Source organism: Vipera ursinii, assembly GCF_947247035.1.
Source record: "Vipera ursinii genome assembly, chromosome: 2".
Classification (NCBI taxonomy): Eukaryota; Metazoa; Chordata; class Lepidosauria; order Squamata; family Viperidae; genus Vipera; species Vipera ursinii.
The window spans coordinates 291,099,840-291,127,259 of record NC_139513.1 but is presented as its reverse complement, the minus strand read 5'-3'; the positions used below and the strand labels follow the sequence as shown (position 1 = coordinate 291,127,259).

At 42.1% G+C, this 27,420-nt stretch overlaps 2 protein-coding genes across 2 annotated transcripts in view; one reads left to right on the top strand and one right to left on the bottom strand.

The window, feature by feature from the left end:
* Positions 1 to 27,420, top strand: part of UBAP2 (ubiquitin associated protein 2) — a gene marked incomplete at its 3' end in the record, with an annotated part of 115,056 nt that overhangs the window by 5,239 nt on the left and 82,397 nt on the right. The window contains exon 2 of the mRNA XM_083353539.1: positions 24,527 to 24,666. Within this exon, the coding sequence (XP_083209665.1) occupies positions 24,568 to 24,666 (99 nt within the window). The 5' untranslated portion in view covers positions 24,527 to 24,567. The remainder of the gene's footprint in view (positions 1 to 24,526; positions 24,667 to 27,420) is intronic.
* TPGS2 (tubulin polyglutamylase complex subunit 2) overlaps positions 9,599 to 27,420 on the bottom strand; it is a 409,136-nt gene continuing 391,314 nt past the window's right edge. The window contains exon 9 of the mRNA XM_083354885.1: positions 9,599 to 9,689. The gene's annotated coding sequence lies outside the window, so the exon portion shown is untranslated. The remainder of the gene's footprint in view (positions 9,690 to 27,420) is intronic.

The window sequence follows — 27,420 nt, the reverse complement described above, 5'->3', positions numbered from 1 at the left end:
TTGTGGACTTCAACTCTCAGAATTCTTCAGCCAGTGTGCCTGGCTGAGGAATTCTGGGAGTTGAAGTCCACAAGTCATAAAAGGGGCAAGTTTGAAGACCCCTGTTATAGAAGCTCTGTGCCAAGATCACTTTTATCCTATTCAGTGTCCAGCCCTGGTCAAAACAGCTTCACTTTCCATTTTCCCAAACAAGGTGGTATGCGGGGATCTATGAATTTCTCTACTTTATTTTTGAGACTGAGATATTCCTATGCTGAAACAAGACTACAAAGAAATGGACCTCTTCAGTACGGGTCATCTTTGACTTACGATCATAATTGAGCCCAACATTTTTGTTGGTAAGCGAGACAGTTGTTAAATGGGTTTTGCTCCATTTGATTACCTTTCTTGCCCAGTTGTTAAGTAAATCACTGCAGCTGGTAAGTTAGTCACACAATTGTTTAGTGAATCTGGCTTCTCCATTGACTTTGCTTGTCAGAAAGTCAAAAAAGGGGATCACGTGACCCTGGGACAGTGCAACCGTCATAAAGTGCCAAGCGCCTGATTTTGAGCAAGTGACCATGAGGATGCAGCAACAATTATAAGTATGAAAAATAATCATCAATTTTTCAGGGTCGTTGTAACTTTGGACAGTCACTAAACAAATGGTTGCAAGTCAAGGACTACCTGTATTTCAGTTTGTTTAGTGAGATTGGAATATATGCAGTAAGAGAGATTTTGAGGTCAGAAAAGTTTTGCACACTGCCAATACAGGTAATTCTTGATATACGACTAAAATTAAGCCCAAAATTTATGTGGCTAAGTGAGAAATTAGTTAAGTGAATTTTGCCCCATTTTACGACTAAGTTCATTTAAATTAGTAACCCGGTTGTTAAGTGAATCTGGCTTCCCCATTGACTTTGCTTGCCAGAAGGTCGTGAAAGATGATAACATGGCCCCAGGACACTGCCACTGTCATAAATATGATTCAGTTGCCAAGCATCTGAATTTGGATCATGTGACCATGGGGATGCTACAATGGTTGTAAGTGTGAAAAACGGTCATAGGTCACTTTTTCAGTGCCGTTGTAACTTCAAACAGTCACTAAACGAACTGTTGTTAGTCGAGGACTACCTGTACTGTATTGTGCCTTTTTAAAAACCCTTTGTTGTGCTAATTTTTCAGCCAGGGAAATTTCTCATACAATTAAGTAGCAGTGATCCAATTAAAAATGTATTTCAAGGTTAGGGTCAGCTTGATAACTTCCTGAAATGAATTCAGAAGGAATTCTAGGTCACAAGGTGTTCCTCCTGCTTGCTTTGCAACCTTCTTGTGGCCCACGATTTAAAAACTTGTGCAAAAAAGTAAGGTTAAAACAACTTTCCCCTCCTTATGTGTCCATTTTTTTCTCAGCCATAAGCATAATTCTGTGTAACCTTTGTTTTTACAGTAACTATTTTCATGTCTCCCTAGGCACGAATGTATGCTAGTTTGTGTATAAGCTGTATTGTGTGTGCCTTGGCTGTATCTTCCCTACTGCCATTTGTGTGGAATAGGAATTCTGTGTAGAGTGTAGTTTTGAGTTTTCGTTTGTGTCACTACTCAAACTAGTGTTAAATGAAATGTTTTTGGGGAAAAAATCAAGTCTTGTTTATTGCCACTCTATTCCATGTTCTAACAGAACAGCTAGAGAATCTGATAAAACAGTGTTAGTATTGGTGAAGTTTCTGTAGTATTGAATAAACTGATCATTTCTTATCCTTGGGAAAAAAATCCTTTTTAAGAATTAAAATATGCTTCCATTGGTCTGTTTAAATATTTATGCCGGCTTGCTTTTTACCTTATGCTTTGTGTGCAGTTTTATTATTTTTGGGAATATAAATCAGATGGCTCTAACTATGGATTTTTATAAATATATGTGTGATGGAATGAAGGGGAATAATCCTAGCTATTTAAATAATTGGGAATAAAAGTACATATTGCATAAGATAGGTTGTTTTTTTGTAAAGCAGAAAATTCTAAGTAATATACAGGGAGTGCAGAATTATTAGGCAAATGAGTATTTTGACCACATCATCCTCTTTATGCATGTTGTCTTACTCCAAGCTGTATAGGCTCGAAAGCCTACTACCAATTAAGCATATTAGGTGATGTGCATCTCTGTAATGAGAAGGGGTGTGGTCTAATGACATCAACACCCTGTATCAGGTGTGCATAATTATTAGGCAACTTCCTTTCCTTTGGCAAAATGGGTCAAAAGAAGGACTTGACAGGCTCAGAAAAGTCAAAAATAGTGAGATATCTTGCAGAGGGATGCAGCACTCTTAAAATTGGAAAGCTTCTGAAGTGTGATCATCGAACAATCAAGCGTTTCATTCAAAATAGTCAACAGGGTCGCAAGAAGCGTGTGGAGAAACCAAGGCGCAAAATAACTGCCCATGAACAGAAAAGTCAAGCGTGCAGCTGCCAAGATGCCACTTGCCACCAGTTTGGCCATATTTCAGAGCTGCAACATCACTGGAGTGCCCAAAAGCACAAGGTGTGCAATACTCAGAGACATGGCCAAGGTAAGAAAGGCTGAAAGACGACCACCACTGAACAAGACACACAAGCTGAAACGTCAAGACTGGGCCAAGAAATATCTCAAGACTGATTTTTCTAAGGTTTTATGGACTGATGAAATGAGAGTGAGTCTTGATGGGCCAGATGGATGGGCCCGTGGCTGGATTGGTAAAGGGCAGAGAGCTCCAGTCCGACTCAGACGCCAGCAAGGTGGAGGTGGAGTACTGGTTTGGGCTGGTATCATCAAAGATGAGCTTGTGGGGCCTTTTCGGGTTGAGGATGGAGTCAAGCTCAACTCCCAGTCCTACTGCCAGTTTCTGGAAGACACCTTCTTCAAGCAGTGGTACAGGAAGAAGTCTGCATCCTTCAAGAAAAACATGATTTTCATGCAGGACAATGCTCCATCACACGCGTCCAAGTACTCCACAGCGTGGCTGGCAAGAAAGGGTATAAAAGAAGGAAATCTAATGACATGGCCTCCTTGTTCACCTGATCTGAACCCCATTGAGAACCTGTGGTCCATCATCAAATGTGAGATTTACAAGGAGGGAAAACAGTACACCTCTCTGAACAGTGTCTGGGAGGCTGTGGTTGCTGCTGCACGCAATGTTGATGGTGAACAGATCAAAACACTGACAGAATCCATGGATGGCAGGCTTTTGAGTGTCCTTGCAAAGAAAGGTGGCTATATTGGTCACTGATTTGTTTTTGTTATGTTTTTGAATGTCAGAAATGTATATTTGTGAATGTTGAGATGTTCTATTGGTTTCACTGGTAAAAATAAATAATTGAAATGGGTATATATTTGTTTTTTGTTAAGTTGCCTAATAATTATGCACAGTAATAGTCACCTGCACACACAGATATCCCCCTAAAATAGCTATAACTAAAAACAAACTAAAAACTACTTCCAAAAATATTCAGCTTTGATATTAATGAGTTTTTTGGGTTCATTGAGAACATGGTTGTTGTTCAATAATAAAATTAATCCTCAAAAATACAACTTGCCTAATAATTCTGCACTCCCTGTAGTTCCACAATACTGTTTTCCATTAAAAATGTTTTAATCTTTACATTATCACAAGGTCATCTAAGGACAACTAGTAACTTTTCTATTTCAGACTCCTACTAAATCTTTCTGTGGTTTATTGATTATAGGATCTGTGACTATAAAGCTAGACCTCTCTGTTGTGATGTGCATTTTGGAGCAAATTTATATTTTGAGACATTTCTCATGTTCTGTTCCTTCTGCTTTCTTGGCTGCAAATTCTGCAAGTTTGAAGAAATCTGAGCATTCATTGAAATATTTAAAATGTTCTTTGTGGATTGCACTGTATTTAAGGAAAGTTTTGGCAATGGCACCTTTATTATTATACTTTAAAACATGGTTGACTTCAACTTAGAAAAATTAGAGTTCCTGTGCTGAAAGAAGAAATTAGTATTCAGAGTTAATCAACTAGATCCTTAAATGTAAGAGTGTGGTATTGTTAATGAAAATTTTGAAATATGAAAACATTGCTATATGTGAGGAAGAGAAGAAAATTAAGGAAAAATAATGTATTTCTTCACTATATCTTCCTTTATGATCTCATATTGCTAGGGAAAATAAGTGTTATTTCCAGCAGTGTTCTTTGCCACCCTATACAGGTAGTCCTTGACTTACAGTGTTTAATGACTGTTCGCAGTTACGACACTGGAAAAAATGACTTATGACCGTTTCTCATACTTATGACCATTGCAGCTTCCCCATGATCACATGATCAAAATTCAGATGCACAGCAACTGACTCCAATTTATGATGACTGCAGTGTCCTGGTCACATGATCTCCTTTTGTGACCTGACAAGCAAAGTGAATGCGGATTCCAGGTTCACTTTACAACTGTGTTACTAACTTAACAACTGAAGTGATTCACTTAACAATTGTGTCAAGAAAGGTCATAAAATGGGGCAAAACTCACTTAACAAATTCCTTACTTAGCAGTGGAAATTTGGGTGATTGTAGGTTGAGACCATAGGGTCGCGATGGGTCGGACACGACTTTGCAACTAACAACAAAAGGTTGAGACTATTTTTTTTCTTTTACATTGTCCTTACCTCTTGATTTTTGCCTTTATGGCATGAAGCAAATGTAAAATATAGGTATATAGCAAATGATTAATCAGATATAAAATTTCATTGATCCGGTTGGGGCACTCAGAATGTGGCTTCTAACTAGGCTTGGTATCAGGTTTTTATGTTTAAAATGTTTATTATTTTATCAGAGTAGAACACTTACAGGGGCTGAAATAATGTTTTCAGATGTGTTGATGGAGAGAAATAAAGTCCTTTGGTTTTACAATAGAAATAGAATTTTGTGGATTCCAAAATTTGTATTCTGAAATGTCTAGGTTTTTCTTGCTATGCCTGAATGTTCGGACAAGAGATAATGGGCAGAAATGCTACATGATCTTGCCTGGCACAAATTATACTTGCTTGTGCTATGATTTCTAAAGAAAAGGCATGTCTCTAAAAGCTGATTGTGCCAGGAGCTTATTCCAAGGAGCATAAAACTTTTTTTCCAGAGCTGACCAATTTCTTCCAGACAGATTTCAAAATGCTAATCCTTCTATAAAGGTATCTGGTAAAATTAGAATTATAAAGATAGATGGTGACAGCATGTTGCTATACAACTCAGTGGTGTCTTTTCAAAACTGAAAGATTCAATTATCATAAATTTCTGTTAGCTTGTGGGAGGGTAAAGAATCTTTGCAAAATGCTGAAGCTCCAGCTGTTGACACAGGAAGTCTGGATGAAAAGTGCCCTTAATATCTGAAAGTCCATCAGAAATTGTGCTTTGTTTTTTTCCCCTCCAGAACAAAATTGAAACTTTTGAACAGCCCAAGGCCAGCCTTGAACACCATCTGGCTAGCAAGGACACTGTTTAGAAAGAAGAGTACCTGAAAAGTGGAAAGCATTTTGTGGTTCAGAAGAAACAAGCCCTAAACAATTTGTGTTTCCATGCTTTGGTGAGATCAAAATCCAAAATAGCTTAGGATGTTTTGACCATGAGGAATAAGCTTCTTGGGTTGCAGCAAATCTGGATGACTGTAGGCTAGCAGGAAAGAGAAGCAGATGCTCTCTGCTTCTCAGCTAGTGTTGCCTTAATTGTAGCCTCCCTGGCACTGTTTATTTACTCAGCATATGATGAGAACATGACAGAAGAGCAGTAAACATATACACACAGTCAATTATATACTAAATGTCTGTGGGGGTATGGCAGTGGTCTCATAACTGGTTATCCAATTCAGCTGTCCGGTGATCACTGGCATTGCTTCCGCAGATCTTTTAGGGCACCAGAGAACGAACACACGTTATCATGAGCAGTCTTGCACAATATGTTTTATAGTTTGCATATCAGCACCCTTGCATTTAAAGCAGTCATTTGTCACAGAATCATAGAGTTGGAAAGCATATCAATCAATCAAAACTAGAGCTGGAAGGGACCTTGGAGGTCTTCTAGTCCAACTCCCTACTCAAACAGGAGACCCCATTTCAGACAGGTCGCTGTCCAGTTTTTTCCTAAAGACCTTCAGTGATGGAGCACCCACAACTTCTGAGGGCAAACTGTTCCACTAATTAATTGTTCTCACTGTTAGGAAGTTTCTCCTTAATTCCAGGTTGCTTCTCTCCTTGATTAGTTTTCATCCTTTGTTTCTTGTCTTGCCTTCTGGTGCTTTGAAAATAAGTTCACCCCCTCTTCGTTGTGGCAGCCCCTCAAAAACTGGCACCCTGCTATCATGTCACCCCTAGTCCTTTTTTCTAGACTAGCCAAATCCAATTCCTGCAATCATTCTTCATGCTTTAGTCTCCAGGCCTATAATTATCTTAGTTGTTCTTCTCTGCACTTTTTCCAAAATCTCAACATCTTTTTTGTAATGTGGTGACTAAAACTGGATGCAGTATTCTGGCGTGGCCTTACTAAGGCTTTATAAAGATGTACTAATACTTCACATGATTCTGATTCTATGCCTCTGTTTATACAACCAAGGATTGCATTAGTTTTTTGGCTTCTGCCGCATATTGCCAGCTCATATTAAAAATAACGTCCACTGGGACTTCAAGGTCCCTCACAGTTACTGGTTTCGAGCCAGGTTTCACCTAATCTGAACTCGTACATTTGGTTTTTCCTGCCTAAAGGTAAACTTTTCTCCCATTAAATTTCATGTTGTTGGATAGGGCCCATTGTTCAAGTCTTTCAAGATCTTCCTGGATCCCGAGGTTGTCTTCTGGGGTGTTGGCTATTCCTGCCAGCTTAGTGTCATCTACAAATTTGATGAGTTCCCCTTCTATTCCCTCATCTAAGTCATTTATGAAGTTATTGAAAAGTACTGGGCCTAAGACGGAGCCTTGTGGTACCCCACTGCTACCTTCCTTCCAGGTAGATGTAGTACCATTAAGGACGACTTGTTGAGTACTGTTTGTCAGCCACTTACAAATCCAACTGGTGGTGATGCTGTCTATCCCACATTGTTTCCTTCCTTCCATGTATATCAAAGATCATCTATCGGCAAGGCATGTGAGGAGAGATCCAGTGGGTCTCTGTTTCTGATTCCTCACAGAAGAAGAACCAAACCTTTCTATCTATTACTTCCTTTAGGACATGGAGACATTAATATCAGGCAGTCCTTTGGTATTACTTTAAAATGCCTTAACTAAACTTTCTGTTCTAAATCTTTACTGTCTGCACCTAAACCTAAGCTTGCAGATAGTCAAGAACATTTTGATCAAATGGGTTAAGGCTCTAGACTAAAAACCAGGAGACTGTAAGTTCTAGTCTCGCCTTAGGCCAGGGGTAGGCAACCTTGGGCTCCCAGAATTCCTGAGCCAGCTGTGCTGGCTCAGGAATTCTGGGATTTGAAGTCCACGAGTCATAAAAGAGCCAAGGTTGCCTACCCCTGCCTTAAGCAGTAAAGCTGGCTGGGTAACTGTTAGCCTTTGCACCCCACAAATAATACTTGAACATTTACATCTTCAGTTCTCAATAGCACACAGAACAAAAGCGATCCGAGTCATAGGTATACCGTTACTTAGCAGAACAACCTTCTTTTTACACTTGATGTGTTAAATGCTTTCAGCCGATGGGTCAAAGCAACAAATTCAAACATGCCCCACAAACTGCCTCAACCGCGCAAAAGAGCAAGAAAGGAATGTACTCAACACCTGAGCTAATAACTTTTTATTCATTCAGGAGTTGGCTTTTTTCTTCGCCCATGGGAAGCAGCCCAAATTTGTAGTTTTCAAGGTCATAAATTTTCTTCACTGCAATTTCGTGTGTATTCTTCTAATAGAAGTCCTCCACAGTTTATTGCAGCTTTTTATTATGCTGGGGGGGAAGTGTGTGCCTGCATTCATTTGTTTGAGACTGCAGGTCCTTGGGAATCGCCTCCTGTTTCCCTGTTAAGTCCCAAGCTTGTAGACATGGAAGAGAGAAACAGGATGCTTTGAACAGTGCCCAAATGTTGTGTCACATCCTTGAGTTTGGAGAAAAAAAGCATGATTGTTAAGGATCTGATATTTTTGGAGAGCCTTGCCTGACTCTAGCAGTGCAGACTTCCTTTGAATCTGGACAGGGGTTTGGCAAAGTTTTTTTGCACTGAATCTTTTGAGATTCAGTTGTAGGGACAATCCCTGGTTCCTCCCCAGCTATATACTGGTAGGCCTCGACTTACAACCATTTGTTTAGTGACTGTCCAAAGTTACAACGACATTGGAAAAAGTGCCTGATGATTGTTTTTCACATTTACGACCGTTGCAGAATCTCCCTGGTCATGCGACCAAACTAGCCGCTTGGCAACGGACTCACATTTATGAACATTGTAGTCTCCTGGGGGCATGTGATTCCCCTTCTGCAACCTTCTGGCAAGCAAAGCCAGTGGGGAAGCCAGATTCACTTAACCATGTTACTAACTTAACAACTGCAGTGATTAACTGACAAGAAAGGTAAGATGGGACAAAACCTACTTCCCCATTGACTTTGCTTGTCAGAAGGTGGCAAAAAGGGGCTGATCATATGACCACAGGACATGGCAACTGTCATAAATACGAGTCAGTTGCCAAATCTTGAATATGTGTCTACAAGGAAGCTGCCATGGTCCTAAGTGTGAAAAAACAGTTGTATGTCACTTTTTCAGTGCCGTTGTAATTTCAAATGGTCACTAAACAAATGGTTGTAAGTCGAGGACTACCTGTAATGATTCAGGTTGAACCATGTTTTCAATCGCCCCAGTGGGGCAATAAATTAAGATTGTAGTCAACAGCATCAATAATTTTATTCCTAGTGCTTAATAGCCAGGAAATAGTAACATGAAAAAAAATGCTTAGTTCAGACTTTGGAACCCAGCTTGATTTCCTTCATGAAATCAGTGCGTTTTGGAGAAGACACTGAGTTTTTAGCCAGCATAGTGGCACAAATTTAATCCTGCCCGAACTGCGAATTGGGTAGTATCCAGGGGGTTTGCCTTCTATGGGCAAAGGTCCCCCTCCTCCACTTTGCTCAGATTATTAGCAGCTGTCTTGTCTATAATAAACCAACACAGTAAGCAAAAATCTAAAGGAGTTGAAGAGAGGGCTAAGTGCCAAATCTGTTCCTATGTACGGTAGGTTAAAGCTTGTTGAATCTTTCTTTCCTTACAAATTTTTGCTTCTGAAACTTTCCCCACATGTTTTATCCTTAAATTGGCACCTTGCGGAGATGTTCCAAGCACCCCAACACCATTTATAGAGAAACCAGAAGAAAGACATAGTTGAGTGTCCGTTTACTTGCAGTGGCCAATTATTTTTTTTTTGGGGGGGGGTAATGTGGGTAATGTGCGCGGTGGCTCAGTGGGTTAGGACGCTGAGCTTGCCGATCAGAAGGTCGGCAGTTTGGCGGGTCGAAACCCGAGTGCCGCGTAACAGAGTGAGCGCCTGTTACTCGTCCCAGCTTCTGCCAACCTAGCAGTTCGAAAGCACGTAAAAAATGCAAGTAGAAAAATAGGGACCACTCCAGTGGGAAGGTAACAGCGTTCCGTGCGCCTTTGGCGTCTAGTCATGCCGGCCACATGACCACGGAGACGTCCTCGGACAAGCGCTGGCTCTTCGGCTTTGAAACGGAGATGAGCACCGGCCCCTAGAGTCGGAAACGACTAGCACGCATGTGCGGGGGAACCTTTACCTTTACCTTAATGTTCATGAGGATCTGAATTCCATTGTTACCACTTGGTGGCATTTGTCATTTGTCCAACAACATGTGCTGTTTCCCCTATCCTGCCTTGGTTGATCCAATTTGGTAAATCCTGAGACACGATGATTAAATGTGAGCATCCTTTTCTACTGCCCTTTCAATCAATCAGAATAGAGCTGTAAGGGACCTTGGAGGTCTTCTAGTCCAACCCGCCCGTTCAAGCAGGAGACCCTATACAATTTCAGACTGGTGCCTGTCCAGTCTTTTCTTAAAATCTTCCAGTGTTGAAGCACTCACAACTTCTGAAGGCAACTTCTGTCCCACTGGTTAATTGTCGTCACTATCAGGAAGCCTCTCCTTAATTCAGGTTGCTTCTCACCTTGAGTAGTTTCCATCCATTGTTTCTTGTCTTCTGGTGCTTTGGGAAATACGTTGACCCCCCCCCCTCTTCTATGTGGCTGCCCCTCAAATACTGGAGTATTGCTGTCATGTCACCCCTAGTCCATCTTTGTAGTGGTTACTGAAATAACTACTTTTTTTTCCCCAGCCCCTTGGTTCATTGGAGTTTTCCCCAATAAGAAGCAGCAACTTTCAATGTTTTTAACTTGTTCATCTATTGAACTATTTTTATCCTCAATTTATCTCTAAATCTCAAGGCAGGCTTCCCCAAAAAAAGCCATAAAACGGTAAGCCACGGAATAATACAATAAACCAAGCAACTAAATTACGGTAATATATTTTTTTGAGGAAAGTAGGTTTTTGTTTTTCTAGGTGGCTGTCTTAAGCCTTATGCTAAAGCTTCACTATAGTTTTCATCTATTATCCACCTTTAGATGAAGGGAACCATCTGCTATGGTTAATAGTTGGGGTCTTAGAACTGCAAAAGAGAAACATGCAAAGACTGAGGTTGTCCACTTTCCTACATTGTGAGCCCATCTTGACTTGAGATCTCTTTCTGTGACAACAGAATGATGTCACAAATTCAGACTTTGGGTTGAATCTTACCATAGTATGCTTGAAAGAAGAATAGAGGGGGGAAGATGAATATTGCTGATTTTCAGCCTTGCCACTGAAGAAAATGTGGCACAGAGTGGCCAGGGTAAGGTCATTGGATGTTGGACTCTGTTAAACAGCTACATCTAGAGTTTTGAGGATTTTAAAGGATGCTTTACTGTACAATGTTCCTCTGTTGTAAGTGGCTGCTGGGATCCTGAATGATAAATTATTAAAATAGTAATCCAGGTCTGGGATATTTGGGGTTGTTCTCTTAAGTTTCAGCTCTGTTGCAGGTGGGTTTTAACGAGTAACAACTAAGTTGTGTTTAGTAATCCTTGAAGCAGGATGGGTTTGGATTGGCCCCTTCTATGGTATGACAATGACGGTGTTCACATGATAGTCTGAAACTAGCCAATTTGATTTTTTTAAATTTCAACTTTCTCTTGGTTTCTTCCACATCCACCACCTATAGGTTGAGGTTATTGATTGATGGTTGATAGTTATACCTCTGCAAATTTGGGTACCTATACCAGGGGTCAGCAACCTGAAACAGTGAAAGAGCCACTCGGAACCAGTTCCTTCACAAAAGGAAAAACTGGGAGCCGCAAAAAATGTGCGCACATGCGCGTACATGCGCACATGCACAGAACAGGGTTTGACTGAAGAGTGGAGCCAAGGCGAGATATGCACCTACCCTGCATATTTGAATTGATTGGTTGAACTTTTTTAGTCCCACTTTTTTTTTTTTGGACTGCACATGGCAGAGGACTGGGAGCCGCAGGAGATGGAGCATGCGGCTCCGGAGCCGCGGGTTGCAGACCTGTGACCTATACCATAATCATAAGGTCCATCTGTGGTGGGGGAAAGCTTCTCAAGACAAGAGATTTTAACACTGGTAGCAGTTTGAAAAGGAATAACAGATTATTTGTTCAACCACACACAATGGTTCTGATGTGAGAGAATAAATACTATATTACCCAGCCCAGCCCAGATCATAGTGTAGCTTCTCTTTCAGTGGCTTAAAAGATAATTGTCTATCCTTCTTTGACAATAAATTATGCATTTTAGGAAACTTTTCTGAAATAGCCAATATTCTGTTTCTGATACTGTAGTGGGAAAACTCATTTTACAATGGGGTCTTTAACTTAAAATCCTTTTTTCTTGAATCATAATTACCATTGTTGTAAGTGTACAGATGATTACACGCTTCCGATTCTTTCTTAATGATGAATCAGGCAATGTGTGTTTATAACTTAACAGTAACTTATTTTGTTAATTGGTTTACAAGAATACCTTGATTTAGAGCAAGCATTGTAAATTAAAACTGCTGCCATTCTGCCAGGAAACTGCCCAAGGCTGCTAATCACTTATGCCAAGAATTTCTCATTTATTGTGTTAAATTTGGAAAAATGTCAAGGACCTTTCTCTTTCCTGCTTAGCAGATTCTGGTAACACAGGTAATTCTCCTCTTACAACCACAGTTGTTAAGCGAGACATATGTTAGATGAGTCTTGTTCCATTTTATGATTTTTCTTGCCACAGTTGTTGTGGCAGCTCAATCACTGCAGTTGTTAAGTTAGTCACTCGGTTGTTAAGTGAATCTGGATTTCTCATTGACTTTGCTTTCAGAAGTTTGCAAAAGGGGATAACATGACCCCTGAGACACTGCAACCGTCATAAATATGAGTCAGTTGCCAAGTGTCTGAATTTTGATCATGTGACCACAGGGAGGCTGCAACGGTTGTCAGTATGAAAAACGGTCATAAGTCACTTTTTTCAGTGCCGTTGTAACTTCGACTGATCACTAAATGAACCGTTGCAAGTCGAGGACTACCTGTATTAGTTCAGGACTTCATTTGGTGTGTGACATTTGAAGGCATAGCCCTCCCATTATATAGCTCCCAAGAAGATGAATGGCAAATTATTTGAGCAGGGCCTTTTTGATTGTGGCATCTAGGCTTTGAATGCTGTTGTTTTGGAGGCCAAACTGACATAGCCGTTGTCTTCCATTCACTACCAGGAAAAGGTTGGCTTGAGCCAACAGGGAACCATTAGTATCATAGCCTAACATTATTTTTTGATCTTTGTTACTTATTCAACCCAGTTGGTGTAACCTGTTTATAGTGGTGTCTTTCTAAGGTCTGTTCTTTTAACTAATTCACTATTTATGTTATGGGCTTTCCCTGTTTTATCTTGTAATGAGAGACTTTGAATAGTGTGTGGTCAAAAAAATATTTACTTAGATAGAAATAAACACATGATTTAAATAAGTAGAAATGTACACATGGTTTAAGTAAATGCCTGTGAGTTTTTACCTTTCTGCTTCAAAGCATATTTGCCTGACGGATGTTTTTCAAAGGTTGCAATATTAGAGGGAGGGACTAGTGCTTAACAGATGAATTTATTTCAGTTATATTGATTTCGAATAAATCTAAAGCAGGGCTTTTCAACCAGTGGTATGGGTACCACCTGTGGTACATTGGCACCTGGCAGGTGGTAGCGGGGGAGGGGAATGAGCTGAACTGGTGGCAGCACCGCACAAGCCTGAGCGAGAGATGGCTGGAGCTGCAGGGCTGTCAGGGCTCAGCGGAAGCGCCAGGATCAGCGCTTCTTCGGGGCTGTCAGGACTCAGCGGAAGCGCCAGGATCAGCGCCAGGCTCCAGCTGGAGCTCAGTGCAGATCCTGGCGCTTCTGCTGAGCCCAGAAGAAGTGCCGATCAGCTGGAATGTTGCAGCATCTCCAGGGTCTTGTGATTTACATTCAGATGCTTGGCAACTGATTCATATTTATGATGGTCACAGTGTCCCAGGGTCATGTGAAGTGACCAAAACCTGCTGCAACCACCCAGCAAAGGTGGGGAATAAAAACCAAACAATCCCCCACCCCACCCCCGCTGCCAATTCTCAACAGAAATGCTCACAACAATGAAAACCTCGGACGGGAGGAAGAGCGCCGCCGCGCAGACAGGCAGGTGTCTTGCTCGGCTGTGGCTTGGGGGGGCACTTTTTTCAGTGCCATTGTAACTTCGAACAGTCACTAAGCGAATTGTTGTAAGTCGAGGACTACCTGTACTTCACGTTCTTCCTTTTTTGGGGGTGTCATGAAGTTTTTGACACCTTGCTAGGCGACTGGTGGTACTCGGATGTTGCCATATCCTAAAAGTGGTACAGTGGGTGAAAAAGTTGAAAAGCCCTGATCTAAAGGCTGCTAAACAGTCCTCTCTGAACCTTGGGTTTCAGCAGCTTGTCTCAAGTCACAAATTCCTTCAGCACAAAGTGGGTTCTAAGGATGGCATGGGGTTGCATACTGGAAGGCCTCAATTTGCAACCATTCGTTTAATGACCATTTGAAGTTACAACTGCACCAAAAATAGTGAGTTATGACCAGCCTTCGTGCTTGCAATTGTGCAGCATCCCTATGGTCACATAATCAGAATTTCGGGCCTTTGGCAACCAGCATGTAGGTGCAATGGTTGCAGCCTCCTGGGGTCATGTGAGGGCTGTTTGCAACCTTCCCAGCTGGCTTCTGACAAGCAAAGTCAGTATGATTCACTTAACAGCTGCAGGCTAAGCAAGCATGGCAAAATGGTCGTAAAATCAGGCACAAGCCAGTTAAAAACCTCCTTGCTTAGCAGTGGAAATTCTGGTCCCCCCCCATGGTGGTTGTAAATTGAGGACCGCCTGAATGGGATTTTGTTTCTGCCCTTGTTAGAAATGTGTCTTTCTCCTTCTCAAGAGCTTCCTTGTACCCTTCTGTCATTTAAACTGGGTTCACACAGTGTGCCAGATTGTCTGATAAGAGCATATATTGTGCGAACTCGGCAATTGAGTTCTACTAATTCAAGTTTAGGGTTCAGCACTTTTTGTTTTGCCCGTTGAGGTTCAGCTGATTAAAGCGTCAGCAATTATTTCAGAATAATCTCATTTGTCACGTGGATGACCTAGGACGTGAATTCCAAGTGCTTCAGGTAGTCCTTGACTTCCTCGGCTGAGGAAACCAGATTCACTTAACAACCATTTTACTAATTTATCAACTACAGTGATTCGCTTACAACTGTGGCAAGAAAAGTTGTAGAATGAGGCAAAATTTACTTAACAAATGATGCACTTAACAAATGACTCACTTAACGACAGAATTGGTGGGCTCCATTGCGGTCATGACTCGAGGACTACCTGCATATATAAACTTTTCAACTCTTAATTATCTTGAGAGATGATCTCTAGGCTTATTTTGCTTTATTTTGATGGTGAGCAGCTCGTCTTTCTTAACTGAATCATTTAATCCTTGGAAGTCACAGGGGTTGCATAATACGCTTAATTTGATCTGCGGGGATTGCTATGTGATATTTCTTTCCTTTCCTGAAGTCAAATGTTTGTCTTGGTTGTTTTCCAGCATCTTTGAACCTAGATAATAGAATCGAGTTACACAAAGAAATAAGTCCAGAAATTGTTGGGCGAAATAAGACAATTGGTGTTAGAAGGTAACTATGGAGACAGTGCTTCAGGTGTGTGTTTGGGGTGATTGAAAGAAGCTCCGGTCCTTGACAGAAGATCAAGAGACATCTTGGTCAAGGGGGTTGGACTAGAAGACCTCCAAGGTCCCTTCTGACTGTTGTTATTCTGTATTCTATTCTGTATCTTGAACCTCTGTTTAGGCCAGGGGATAGGCAACCTTGGCTCTTTTATGACTCGTGGACCTCAACTCCCAGAAGCTATGCTGGCTCAGGAATTCTGGGAGTTGAAGTCCACAAGTCATAAAAGAGCCAAGGTTGCCTACCCCTGGTTTAGGCTCTCAGAAGCTCCAGGTTAGATTACAGTCCTCACCAATCACAATTGGGATTCATTCACTAAGTGGCATGGTTGTTAAGTAAAACATATAACTCCACTGACTTAACGACGACATTCTCCCTTCAGCCTTCCCCGCCTGTCTGGATCTTCCCAAATAGGATGGAAGATATTCCCTCTTCCCACAGGTTAGTTGAGGCTGATGAGAGCTGTAATCCAGGGATCTGAAACCACCAGGTTGGGAAAGGCTGTTCCAGACAGGCACACTAATGAAATAGTTTTCCTGCCTGCACAGACTCCTGACTCCATTACACTTAGTGCTTTTCCACTGCTAAATGCTTAATTACTAGTTTGCCTGTTAGCTTTAAAAGCTTGAGGAAATCATGAGATGAATATCTGTGTGGAATACTGACAGGTGTTGAAATGATCCCTATGACTATTTTTAATGGGTGATACTAATTAGGGCAGCAAACAAAGTGTTCTTTTGATACTCTTTCTTGACTATCTCTTTGTGCTCTTCCCTAGGAAGTTTAGAAATGATATTAAAACAAGGTGAAAATACAGGTAGTCGTCGACTTACGACCACGGTTGGGCCCAATTTTTCTGTTGCTAAGTGAGACATCGGTTAAGTGAGTTTTGCCCCATTTCATGACCTTTCTTTGCCACAGTTGTTAGGCGAATCACTGCAGCTGTTAAGTTAGTAACACTATGGTTCAATGAATCTGGCTTCCCCCATTGACTTTCCTTGTCAGAAGGTTGCAAAAGGGGATCACCTGAGCCAGGGACGCTGCGACCGTCATAAATAAGTCAGTTGCCAGGTGTCTGAATTTTGATCACGTAGCCATGGGGATGCTGCGGCAGCCGTGTGAAAAAAAACGGTCCTGAGTCACTTTTATCAGTGACATTGTAACTGCGAACGGTCACAAAATGAACGGTTGTTAAGTCAAGAAACTACCTGTATATGTTTTCTGGCCCCTAAAATTTCCTGGACCCAAAGAGCTCCAGCCTTGGATTACGCCGAAGCAGTTTGCATTCTGAACTGTGCACGTGTTCTTCAGCAATCAGCCACATCATCAGCCCTTTTTCTTCTCTCTTCAGCCTCCTGGGATTATTATTACGATCTACGTAATGTTAGACCAGGCTCCGATGACTGCTTAGAGGCGAGACTTGACTGAGCATTCTGAACAAGTTGTTGCTTAATGGTGTGGCTCTTTCTGCAGAGTTGTTGTGAAGATGAAACGGAACAAAAGTGAATGGAATGTTAAAGAGGCTTGTAGCTCTGCAGCATCCCTGGAGTAGGAGAGGTAGATTTTGTGTGGGATGCAAAAGTGCCGCACCTAGACTTCTTGTTAAACAGACACCAGCATTATTTGCTTTCTGGGGCCAGGTATAGACTTGGGGTTTGGTTTTGTTTTTTCTTACTGGCGGAGGCAGGATATCCTAGAAAAGGTACAGGTAGTCCTCGACTTATTACCGCAATTGAACCCAACCTTTCTGTTGCTGAGCAAGACAGTTAAGTGAATTTTGTCCCATTTTAAGACTCTTCTCGCCACAGTTGTCAAGGGCATCTCTGCAATTTTTAAATTAGTAACACGGTTGTTAAGGGAATCTGGCTTCCCCCCATTGACTTCACTGGTCAGAAGGTCGCAAAAGGGGATCACGGGACTCTTGGGACACCGGAGGCGTCAAAAATACGAGCCAGTTCCTAAGCATCTGAATTTTGATCACGTGACCACGGGGATACTGCAGTGGTCGTAAATGCCATTGTAACTTCGAACAGTCATTAAATGAACTGTCCGTAAGTCGAGGACTACCTGTACTTCCCACAACCGAACTCAGAAAAAAGATGCTCTGACTTTGTGGTACATACAACAAAGAAGATACTCACTTAACATTTCAAAGCCTTTCGGTTCAACCTGCTGTTAGCTTTTAGAGTGTTGATGGAAATGGTAAAGGTAAAGGTTCCCCCGCACATGCGTGCTAGTCGTTTCCGACTCTAGGGGGCGGTGCTCATCTCCGTTTCAAAGCCGAAGAGCCAGCGCTTGTCCGAGGATGTCTCCGTGGTCATGTGGCCGGCATGACTAGACACCAAAGGCGCACGGAACGCTGTTACCTTCCCACCGTAGTGGTCCCTATTTTTCTACTTGCATTTTTATGTGCTTTCGAACTGCTAGGTTGGCAGAAGGCCAATTCTAGAGAATACAATATACAGGTCCATCAGAATAGAGGTGGAAGGGACGTTGGAGGTCTTCTAGTCCAGCCCCCTGCAGGAACCTCAAGTTCAAGCAGGAAACCCTATACCAGTGATGGCGAAGCTTTTAGAGACCGAGTGCCCAAACTGCAACCCAAAACCCACTTATGTATCGTCGGGTGCCGGGTGGATGTGGCATATTGGGTGAGTGTAGCCAGTTGGGTGGGTGTGGCCAATTAGGTGGGTGTGTCTGGGGTGGTAATGGCAGACTGGGTGGGACTAAAAAGTTCAATCTATCAGTTCCAACTTTACGAGATCTTTTTTTCCCCGCAAGAAGTTAAAATTCATTGATTGATTGAACCTTTTTTTGTGTGTGCACATGGCAGTGGAAGCCTAAAGCGAAAAGGTTTTATAAAACCCAGCTGACAAGTTCGACGGTGCGCGTGTCCACAGAGAGGGCTCTGCCTGCCACCTGTGGCACACGTGCCATAGGTTCTCTACCAGGCCCTATACCATTTGAAACGAATGGCTGTCCAGTCTCTTCTCGAAAACCTCCAGTGATGGAGCACCTACAACTTCTGAAGGCAACTTCCATTCCACTGGTTAATTGTTCCAACTGTCAGGAAGTTTCTCTTTAGTGCCAGGTTTGACTGGTTTCCATTCATCGTTTCTTCTTCTGCCTTCTGATGCTTTTGATGCTTTGGAAGATAAGTTGATCCCCTCTTTTTTACAACCATTCGTTTAGTGACCGCTCAAAGTCACGGCAGTGAAAAAAGTGGCTTATGACCATTTTCACAATTACAACCATTGCAGCATCCCCAACGGTAAATAAGACACCCTCATTTCCTCCCAGAAAATTGAAACATATATTTCCGTTTGGATGTAGAACACCCCAAATTAGTTTTTCTCTATGCAGAACATCCGTACTTAACTTTGGTGCAGTATATCCAAAGGAGATTTGGTATCTTAATTCATTCTGAAAATCAATGACCTAGCTCTGTGTCTTTTCCATTCCTGGCAAATTGGAGATGCTGAGAAATTAAAAACAAATGACTCAGAAAGATGACTGGCTTTTTTGAGAGAGAGGGATTGTGTTGGCATGCTTGGTTGGTGAAATTGATTTTTATCCTATTAAAAAAAACCAAAATTTTACAAGATGCCAAGGATCTCTACCAATTAAGCTATCCAGGGTTTTTACATTGTTTATATTTCAGTGGAAAAAGCATTCTACCTTATGCATTGCTCTGAATATTCATTTAACACACACACAATTAGCTAGTTTGCCATAAAATTGCTATTACTGCTGTGGATAAAGACATGTCAAGAATTGTTCCTTCATGCCCCCCCCCCAAACTCAGCTCTGTAATGTTTTTTAGCATAAAGAGAATTCTGCTTTTCTTCAGGAAAAAAAGAACTATTTCTTGTAACAGCCTGTCTTCAAAGGAATTGCCATATTGTGATCCTGGGAGAAGTGTGTGAAAATCTCAGTGTGTGACCTTTAACCTATTACTGCATGCAAACTCAGGACCAAAGAAAGTTCTTATTTCTATTCTTCTATTCAAAATCCAAGAAAGACACATTGTGCTCCTTTCATGCAGATTTCTTTATTGTTCCTCACCTGTAGGCAGACTCTTGACAAACTAAAGCATGCTAACACCCCCCCCCCCAATAAGGCATATACAGGTAGTCCTCAGTTTACAACTGTTTAGTGATTGTTTGAAGTTACAACGGCTTTGAGAAAAGTGAATTAGGACCATTTTTCATACTTACAACCAAAATTTGGCCGCTTGGCAGCTGCTTCATATTTATAACAGTTGTAGTGTCCTAGGATCATATGATCCCCTTTTGCGACCTTCTGACAAGCAAAGTCAATGAGGAAGCCAGATTCACTTAAACTGTATTACTATCTTAAGTGCAATGATTCACTTAACAAATGTGGCAAGGAAAGTCATAAAATGGGGCAAAACTCGCATAAGAAACAAAAATTTGGGGCTCAATTGTGATCGTAAGTCGAGGACTACCTGTAGTCTGGGAACTATTAGGGAGAAGCCGTCTTCACTCTTTTTCTCTCGCACAAAACTGCATTGTCTCTTGCTCCTCTGCAATGCCTCCTGGCAATTGGGACCAGATTCCACCACAATTTTCCATTCACCTAGAATAAGCTTATATTGCCCCAATTACTCTAAATTTCCTATTACTTGCATAAAACTAAAAGAGCCATTTATTTCTGGCTCATACCAGTAATTGACTAAGGAAAGGAAATAGCAGATAGAATTTCTGGAAAGATGGCTTACTCATTGCCGTCAAACGTCTCCTATAATGCTCAGTAGAAGAATGTTTGATGTGTTCCCGACAGTACATTTCATTTTTCTGAATGATAATATTGATAGAATTAGGCCAAAGATTGTGGTTAGTCCAGTGGGAATTGACTAAGCCCATTAGCCCTTTGCATTAATTTCAGCAAAGAAGTCGACAAGGGTTTACTAAATCACTGATAATGAATTTTACAGATGCATCCAGTTTTTCACTGTACAGTAGTCCTCATCTTACAACAGTTCATTTAGTGACCATTCAAAGTTAACACCGGCACTGAAAAATGTGACTTGCGACCGTTTTTCACATTTACAACCATTGCAGCATCCCCATGCTTATGTGATCAAAGTTCAGACCCTTGGCAACCGACTCATATTTATGACGGTTGCAGTATCCCAGAGTCATGTGATCCCCGTTGGCGACCTTCTGACAAGCAAAGTCAATGGGGAAGTCAGATTCACTTAACAACCAGGCTACTAACTCAACAGCCGCAGTGATTCCCTTAACAACTGTGGCAAGCAAGGTCATTAAAATGGGACTTAACTGACTTTAACAGTCTTGCTTAGCAATGGAAATTTTGAGCTCAGTTGTGATTGTAAGTCGAGGATAGCCTGTATCTTTCCACGAAGTGCTTTACGGGTGGTAGGTGGCACTTAGAGTTGGACCCAGAAGCTGATTGGGAACTGGTGAATTTCTAGGGTGACCCGTCTTTAGAATCTCTAGAACCCCAAACCAATCATAAATCCCAAGAAAACAAATCAAACGAGGTAGGCAGACACAAGGAAAAAGAAAAACCCAAACAACAATCAGGAGATGCAGGAAACATAACCATGGACAGGCAAAAAAGTCTTAAATGTTTATATACAAATGCTCAAAGCTTGGGGAACAAACAGGGTGAACCAGGAGCAATAATACACTAGGTAGGGTATGACGTAGTTGGCATTACAGAAACCTGGTGGGACGAAACCCATGAATGGAATGGACTGATAGTTGGATACAAATTGTTCAAAAGAAACAGATCTACAAAAAGAGGAGGGGGAGTTGCACTATATGTAAGAGAACACTACATATTTACAGAAATGCGCATGATCCAAGATAAAATATCTCCAGAATGCAAATGGGTCAATATAAAAGAGGGGAAAAAAGGGAAATAGATGAACTCTTTGCCAACCAGTTAAAAAATGTATGTAGGAAGCATACCACAGTAGTAATGGGAGACTTCAACTATCCAGATGTCAACTGGGAGACAAACTCTGCGACGAGCAAGAGATCAAACAGATCAGCCACATAACTAAGGCCAATTGTCAGCAGACAGCCAGAACATGCAAAGGTGAAGTCAGGAAAGCAAAGACTCAGAACGAACAAAGGCTTGCAGGAGAAATCATGGATAATAAAAGAAGCTTCTTCCAACATATTAACAACAAGAAAAAAGACAAGGAAACTGTAGGTCCAAAAGAGAGAAGATGACAAGGAAATAACAGACAACAGGGAGAAAGCAGAGCTGCTTAATTCATACTTTGCACCAGTCTTCACATAAAAAGAACCATAGCCCAACATACCAAAAAACCCACTGCAAAAGACAAATTAGAAACAAAAATTAAAATAAGCAAGAGAATGGTAAGAGAACACCTATCTGACCTTGATGAATATAAATCACCGGGATCTGACAGATTAGATCCCAGAGTTCTGAAGGAGCTGCCAGATGTTATCCCAGAACCATTGCACCGTATCTTTTAAAAATCCTGGAGCACCTGAGGATTGGAAAAGGGCTGATGTGGTTCCCATCTTCAAGAAAGGGGAAAAAATGGTCCCAGGAAACTACAGACCAATCCGTTTAACATCAATACCTGGGAAGATCTTAGAAAACATAATAAAAAAACCAGATCTGCGAACAAACTAGAAGCAAACAAAGTTATAATAACCAGTAGCCGGCACGGATTTGTTAAAAACAAAACAAATGCCAAACCAATCTTATTTCATTCTTCGACTAAGTGACTAAAACTAACAGACCAGCGAAGAAGAGGGGGTCACGTTATTCTCCAAAGCACCAGAGGGAAGGACGAGAAACAATGGTGGGAAACTGATCAAAGAGAGAATCAACCTGGAATTAAGGAGAAACTTCCTAACAATGAGGACAATTAACCAGGGGAACAGCTGGCCTCCAGAAATCGTGGGCGCTCCAGAACTGGAAATTTTAAAGAAGAGATTAGACAGTTACTTGTCTGAGATGGTATAGGTTCTCCTGCTTGAGCAGGGGGCTGGACTAGAAGACCTCCAAGGTCCCTTCCAGCTCCTATTCCTATTCCTATTCCTTTCCTATCCTACCCTACCCTATCCTATCCTATCCTATCCTATCCTATCCTATCCTATCCTATCCTATCCTATCCTATCCTATCCTATCCTATCCTATCCTATCCTATCCTATCCATCAAGCCTTTACATTATTAATAAAATTATTCAGCAATTTAGCAAGACCTGAATAGATAGCACTTTAATAAATAGGCTCAGAGAGGGTGATTTTTCTTCCAATGTGACTTGGACAACCAATGGAGTTTTTATTTTACAGGTAGTTTTTGACTTACAAATACAATTTGGCCCAAAATTCCCGTTGCTAAGCGAGACAGTTGTTAAGTGAGTTCTGCCCCATTTTAAGAGCTTTCTTGCCACGGTTGTTCAGTGAATTACACCAGTTATAGGGTGAATCTATCTTCTCTATTTTTGCCTGTCATATCTTCAGATGTGACATATTTTTGCGGTCATCTCTTAAGGTGTCATTGAATAAATGGCCGTTAAGTGGGGAGCATGTGTACTTCGTGTGTGTGTGTGTGTGTGTGTGTGTGTGTGTGTTTGTGTGTTTAGCAAGGCTTCTCTTGATGTTTGGATCAGATGAGCAGACTCATGCATGGAAAGATAGTCTCTAATATCCGCTACACCGTATAGGGGTGTGTGTGTGTGTGTGTGTGTGTGTGTGTGTATTGGTTTATAGGTGATAGCTAGCACTTTCATATTTCATATTTACCAATATTCAGAAATGACAGCTCTGCCATCTCTTTCCTTTCTGCTGAGTAAGCTCTGTGGATTCTTTTGACATCTTTTTCCCCCTTTAAGATGTAAATTAAGCGCACACAGGTGATGTTAAAAAAAATCAGCTGTCTAATGAATCCACCGCTTTTTATCTTTTCTGCGATTATTTTTGTTGTCTTTTGATTTTTTATGTAATTATTTTAATTGTGCAGGAAGACAAACATTAGTTATGCAGAATTTGGTGGCTTCTCAATACCCGCCTTCCCTGCTTTTTAGAAAACCACATCCTGTGCAAAATTCTCCTTCCCACATTCCACACTCTCCAGAAACTTTAAATGTTATTTTAGAATCATTTTAATCATTCGAGCTCCTTCCTTCCTTTCCTTCCTTCCTCCCTCCCTCCCTCCCTCCCCTCCCCTCCCCTTCTCTTCCTCTCTCCCTCCTTTCCTCTCTCACTCTCACACAGTGTGATTTTCAGCAACCAACATTGGCTTAAAACAACAATCAAGAAGTATTCCCCCCCCAACGGAAATAAAACACAGCGTATCAAGGCCAATCTTCAACCCAATAACCCTAAAGATGGGCTTACTTAGGCCCAGGCCCAGGACCCAAGGGAAATGGCACATTTTCAAAGCTTTACAAAACACCAACAGGGTTGGGGGCTTCACAATTCAGGTGAGGGCAGGCTGCTTCACAGAGCAGAGACTTCGTGACAAATGAGGCATATCTCCTCAGACCTATCTGATGACATGGTTTAATAAGAGAGACTTGGAACATTCCCGGACCTTAAAGGATGGGTAGAAATAGTCAGAGATTGGTGGCACGAGAAATACAGATAGTCCTCAAATTACAACCATTCGCTTAGTGATTGAAGTTAACAACGGCACTTGGGCAAAAAAGTGACTTAATAACCGTTTTTCACACTTAGGACCATCCCTAAGGTCATGCGATCAAAATCCAGCCCCCCCGGCAACTGACTCATATTTATGACGGGTTGCAGTGTCCTGCGGTCACATGATTCCCCCTTTTGCGACCTTCTGCCAAGCAAAATCAGCCAGATTCACTTAACAGCCCCTGTCACTGACTTGACAACTGCAGTGATTCACTTAACAACTGTGGCAAGCAAGGTCGTAAAATGGGGCTTAACTGACTTAACAACGGTCTTGCGTAGCAATGGAAATTTTGAGCTCAATTGTGATTGTAAGTCGAGGATAGCCTGTCTCTTTCCAAGAAGTGCTTTACGGGTGGTAGATGGCTCTTTCAGTTGTACCCAGAAGCTGACTGGGAACTGGTGAATTTCTAGTTTTGTCCCTTCATTTAGGGAAAAAAACAAGGGGGTGGGTGGGTGGGTGGGCTGCTCATGGTTTTATTTCACCTGCAAATGCGGCTCAATCCCTTTTCTCTTCATCCTGCACTGTCATCTGCATTTTTGTCTTGAAAGTCGCGCCTGAGCGTTTGTTTCTTTCTCCTTTCAGATTTTCTATTTTGTACATACATTGATTTGTATATACTGTATATGATGACTTCGGTGGGCAGTGAACGTACTCGGGGCACTCGAGAAAAAACACAGATTTCAGCCACGCAACTGACACAACCCCAGAAACCAGTAGTCCAGGTAGGTATTTGGCAACACTGACTCCACGTCCTTAACCTATAAATGTTAATGGACAAGCAAGAATTGTCACCCTTGTGAAGTGCACAATTACATTTTCCATAGATTTGAGGTGTGGGTGCCCCCAAAGCCAGCAGCAAAGTTTGAAGACTATTTCTTGTTGTGTTTTTCAGTGTGTCTATACAGGTAAGTCCTTGACTTGCAACAGTTACAGTTCATATAGTGACTGTTCGAAGCTAAAACAGCACTGAGAAAAAATGGCCATTGTGACCATTTCTCACACTTTCCACCGTTGCAGCATCCCCGTGGTCACATGATCAAAGTTCAGACGCTTGAAAACTCATATTTATGGAACCATCTTCCGGTTGAGCTCCGGATGGCGCCTGACCTCCGCTCCTTCCGGCGCGATCTAAAAACTTACCTCTTCGAACAAGCTGGCCTGGCCTGATGGGATGGGGTTGGGTTTTATTAATGTGTTTTAACCTACTTTTTAAATGTGTTTTAACTTCTTGTAAGAGTTGTGGGCATTTTGTTTAATCTTTTTTAATTTTTGTATTTTGTCTTTTAACATATACTGCCCTGTTCACCGCCCTGAGTCCTTCGGGAGAAGGGCGGTATACAAATAAAATTAATAATAATAATAATAATAATAATAATAATAATAATAATAATAATAATAATATTTATGATGGCTGCAACATCCCGGGGGACACGTGATCCCTTTTTGTGACCTTCTGACAAGCAAAGTCAATGGGGAAGCCAGATTCACTTGAGTTAGCCATGTGACTAACTTAACAACTGCCGTGATTCACTTGAACAACTGTGGCTAGAAAGGTCACTCAGACTAGAAAGTTCTGACTTTCCAGTTCTGGAAAGAGACTTTGACGGCTCCTAAAAGTCTTTGAGAATCAGGGCAGAGTGTAGCCCTCGTGAACAGATCACCACCAGCTTCAAATCTAGGCGGGGTTTTGCCCCATTTTACGGCCTGCCTTGCCACTGTTGTGAAGTGAATCATCGGAGATGTTAAGTGAGTAACGTCGTTGTTAAGGGAATCTGGCTTCCCCATTGACTGCCGATTAGGAAGTCGCAAAAGGGGATCTCGCGACCCTGGGGCACTGCAAATGTGAAGTAGTCGCCAAGCGTCCGCATTTTGATCATGTGACCAAGGGGATGCTGCAAGGGTCGTAAGTGTGAAAAATGGTCCTAAGTTGCTTTTCTCAGTGCTGTTGTAACTGAAGTGTTCCTAAATGAACTGTGGTAAGTTGAGGACTATGGGGTAGGCAACCTCAGCTCTTTTATGACTCATGGACTTCAACTCCCAGAATTCCTGAGTCAGCATAGCTTCTGGGAGTTTATTTATTTATTTTATTACATTTATATACCGCCCTTTCCCGAAGGACTCAGGGCGGTTTACAGGGTGATTAAAAAACAAAGATACAAAAGTTAAAAACAGATTTAAAAAAATTATATTCGTCCCTGCATAAATAAAACCCCAGTTAAAATTAAGATTAAAGCTAAAATTAGAATTCTCAGCTTGGGCCAGAGAGCTCGAAGAGCCAGGTCTTCAGGTCTTGGCGGAATGAACGGAGGTTGGGGGCAGTCCTCAGCTCCACTGGCAGCTGGTTCCAAAGGGCAGGCGCACCCACTGAGAAGGCCCTATCCCTGGGTGTTACCCGCCGGCAATCTTTTACTGGCGGCACCCTGAGAAGACCCTCCCTGTGGGAGCGCACTGGACGAAGGGAACTTGATGCCGGCAGCAGGTGTTCCCTCAGATATCCCGGACCCATGCCATTTAGGGCTTTATAGGTCATCACCAGCACCTTGAATTTCACCCGGAGGGCAACCGGGAACCAATGCAGCTCGCAGAGTAGAGGTGTTACATGGGAGTATCGGGAAACCCCCATCACAACTCGCGCGGCCGCATTCTGCACCAGCTGAAGCCTCCGAGTGGTCCTCAAGGGCAGCCCCATGTGGAGAGCGTTGCAGTAGTCTAAACGGGAGGTCACGAGCGCATGAGTGACTGTGCATAGGGCATCTCGGTCCAGATAGGGTCGCAACTGGCGCACCAGGCGAACCTGGGCAAAAGCCCCCCTGGTCACGGCTCCTATATGGTCTTCAAAATTGAGCCGTGAATCCAGGAGGACGCCCAAGTTGCGAGCCCTATCGACGGGGGGTAACACCTCACCCCCCATCATTAAGGATGGAATAACTTGGTTAACCCGAGATGCCGATATGCACAGCCACTCAGTCTTGGCGGGATTGAGACGAAGCCTGTTTCTCCCCATCCAGACCTGGACCGCCTCCAGGCAACGGGACATCACGGAGAGGGCACAGTTGAAGTCCATGAGTCATAAAAGAGCCGAAGTTGCCTACCCCTGATTATACAATCTTTTAATCAGCCTCCTAGCCAAAGTCGGCCTGATTTACTGCCTGACAAGTTGGCTGTCGTGATGTGTAAGCAGAAAAGGCCAAGTTACTCCAGAGGAGCACACGCAAGCGAGTAATGTTTGTGATGCACTGTGTGTATGGGAGATTTCATCCTGATACACTTAAATATGGCCCAGAGAGCGAATTCTACCCACAGAACACTCTATGCAGGAAGATGCTGTGGACAGGAATTTGTGAACATTGGTAAAAGACAGGTAGTCCTCGACTTACAACAGTTCAAGTAGCAACCATTCAAAGTTACAGCTGTACTGAAAAATGTGAGTTATGACCATTTTTCACGCTTGGGACTGCTGCAGCATCCCCATGATC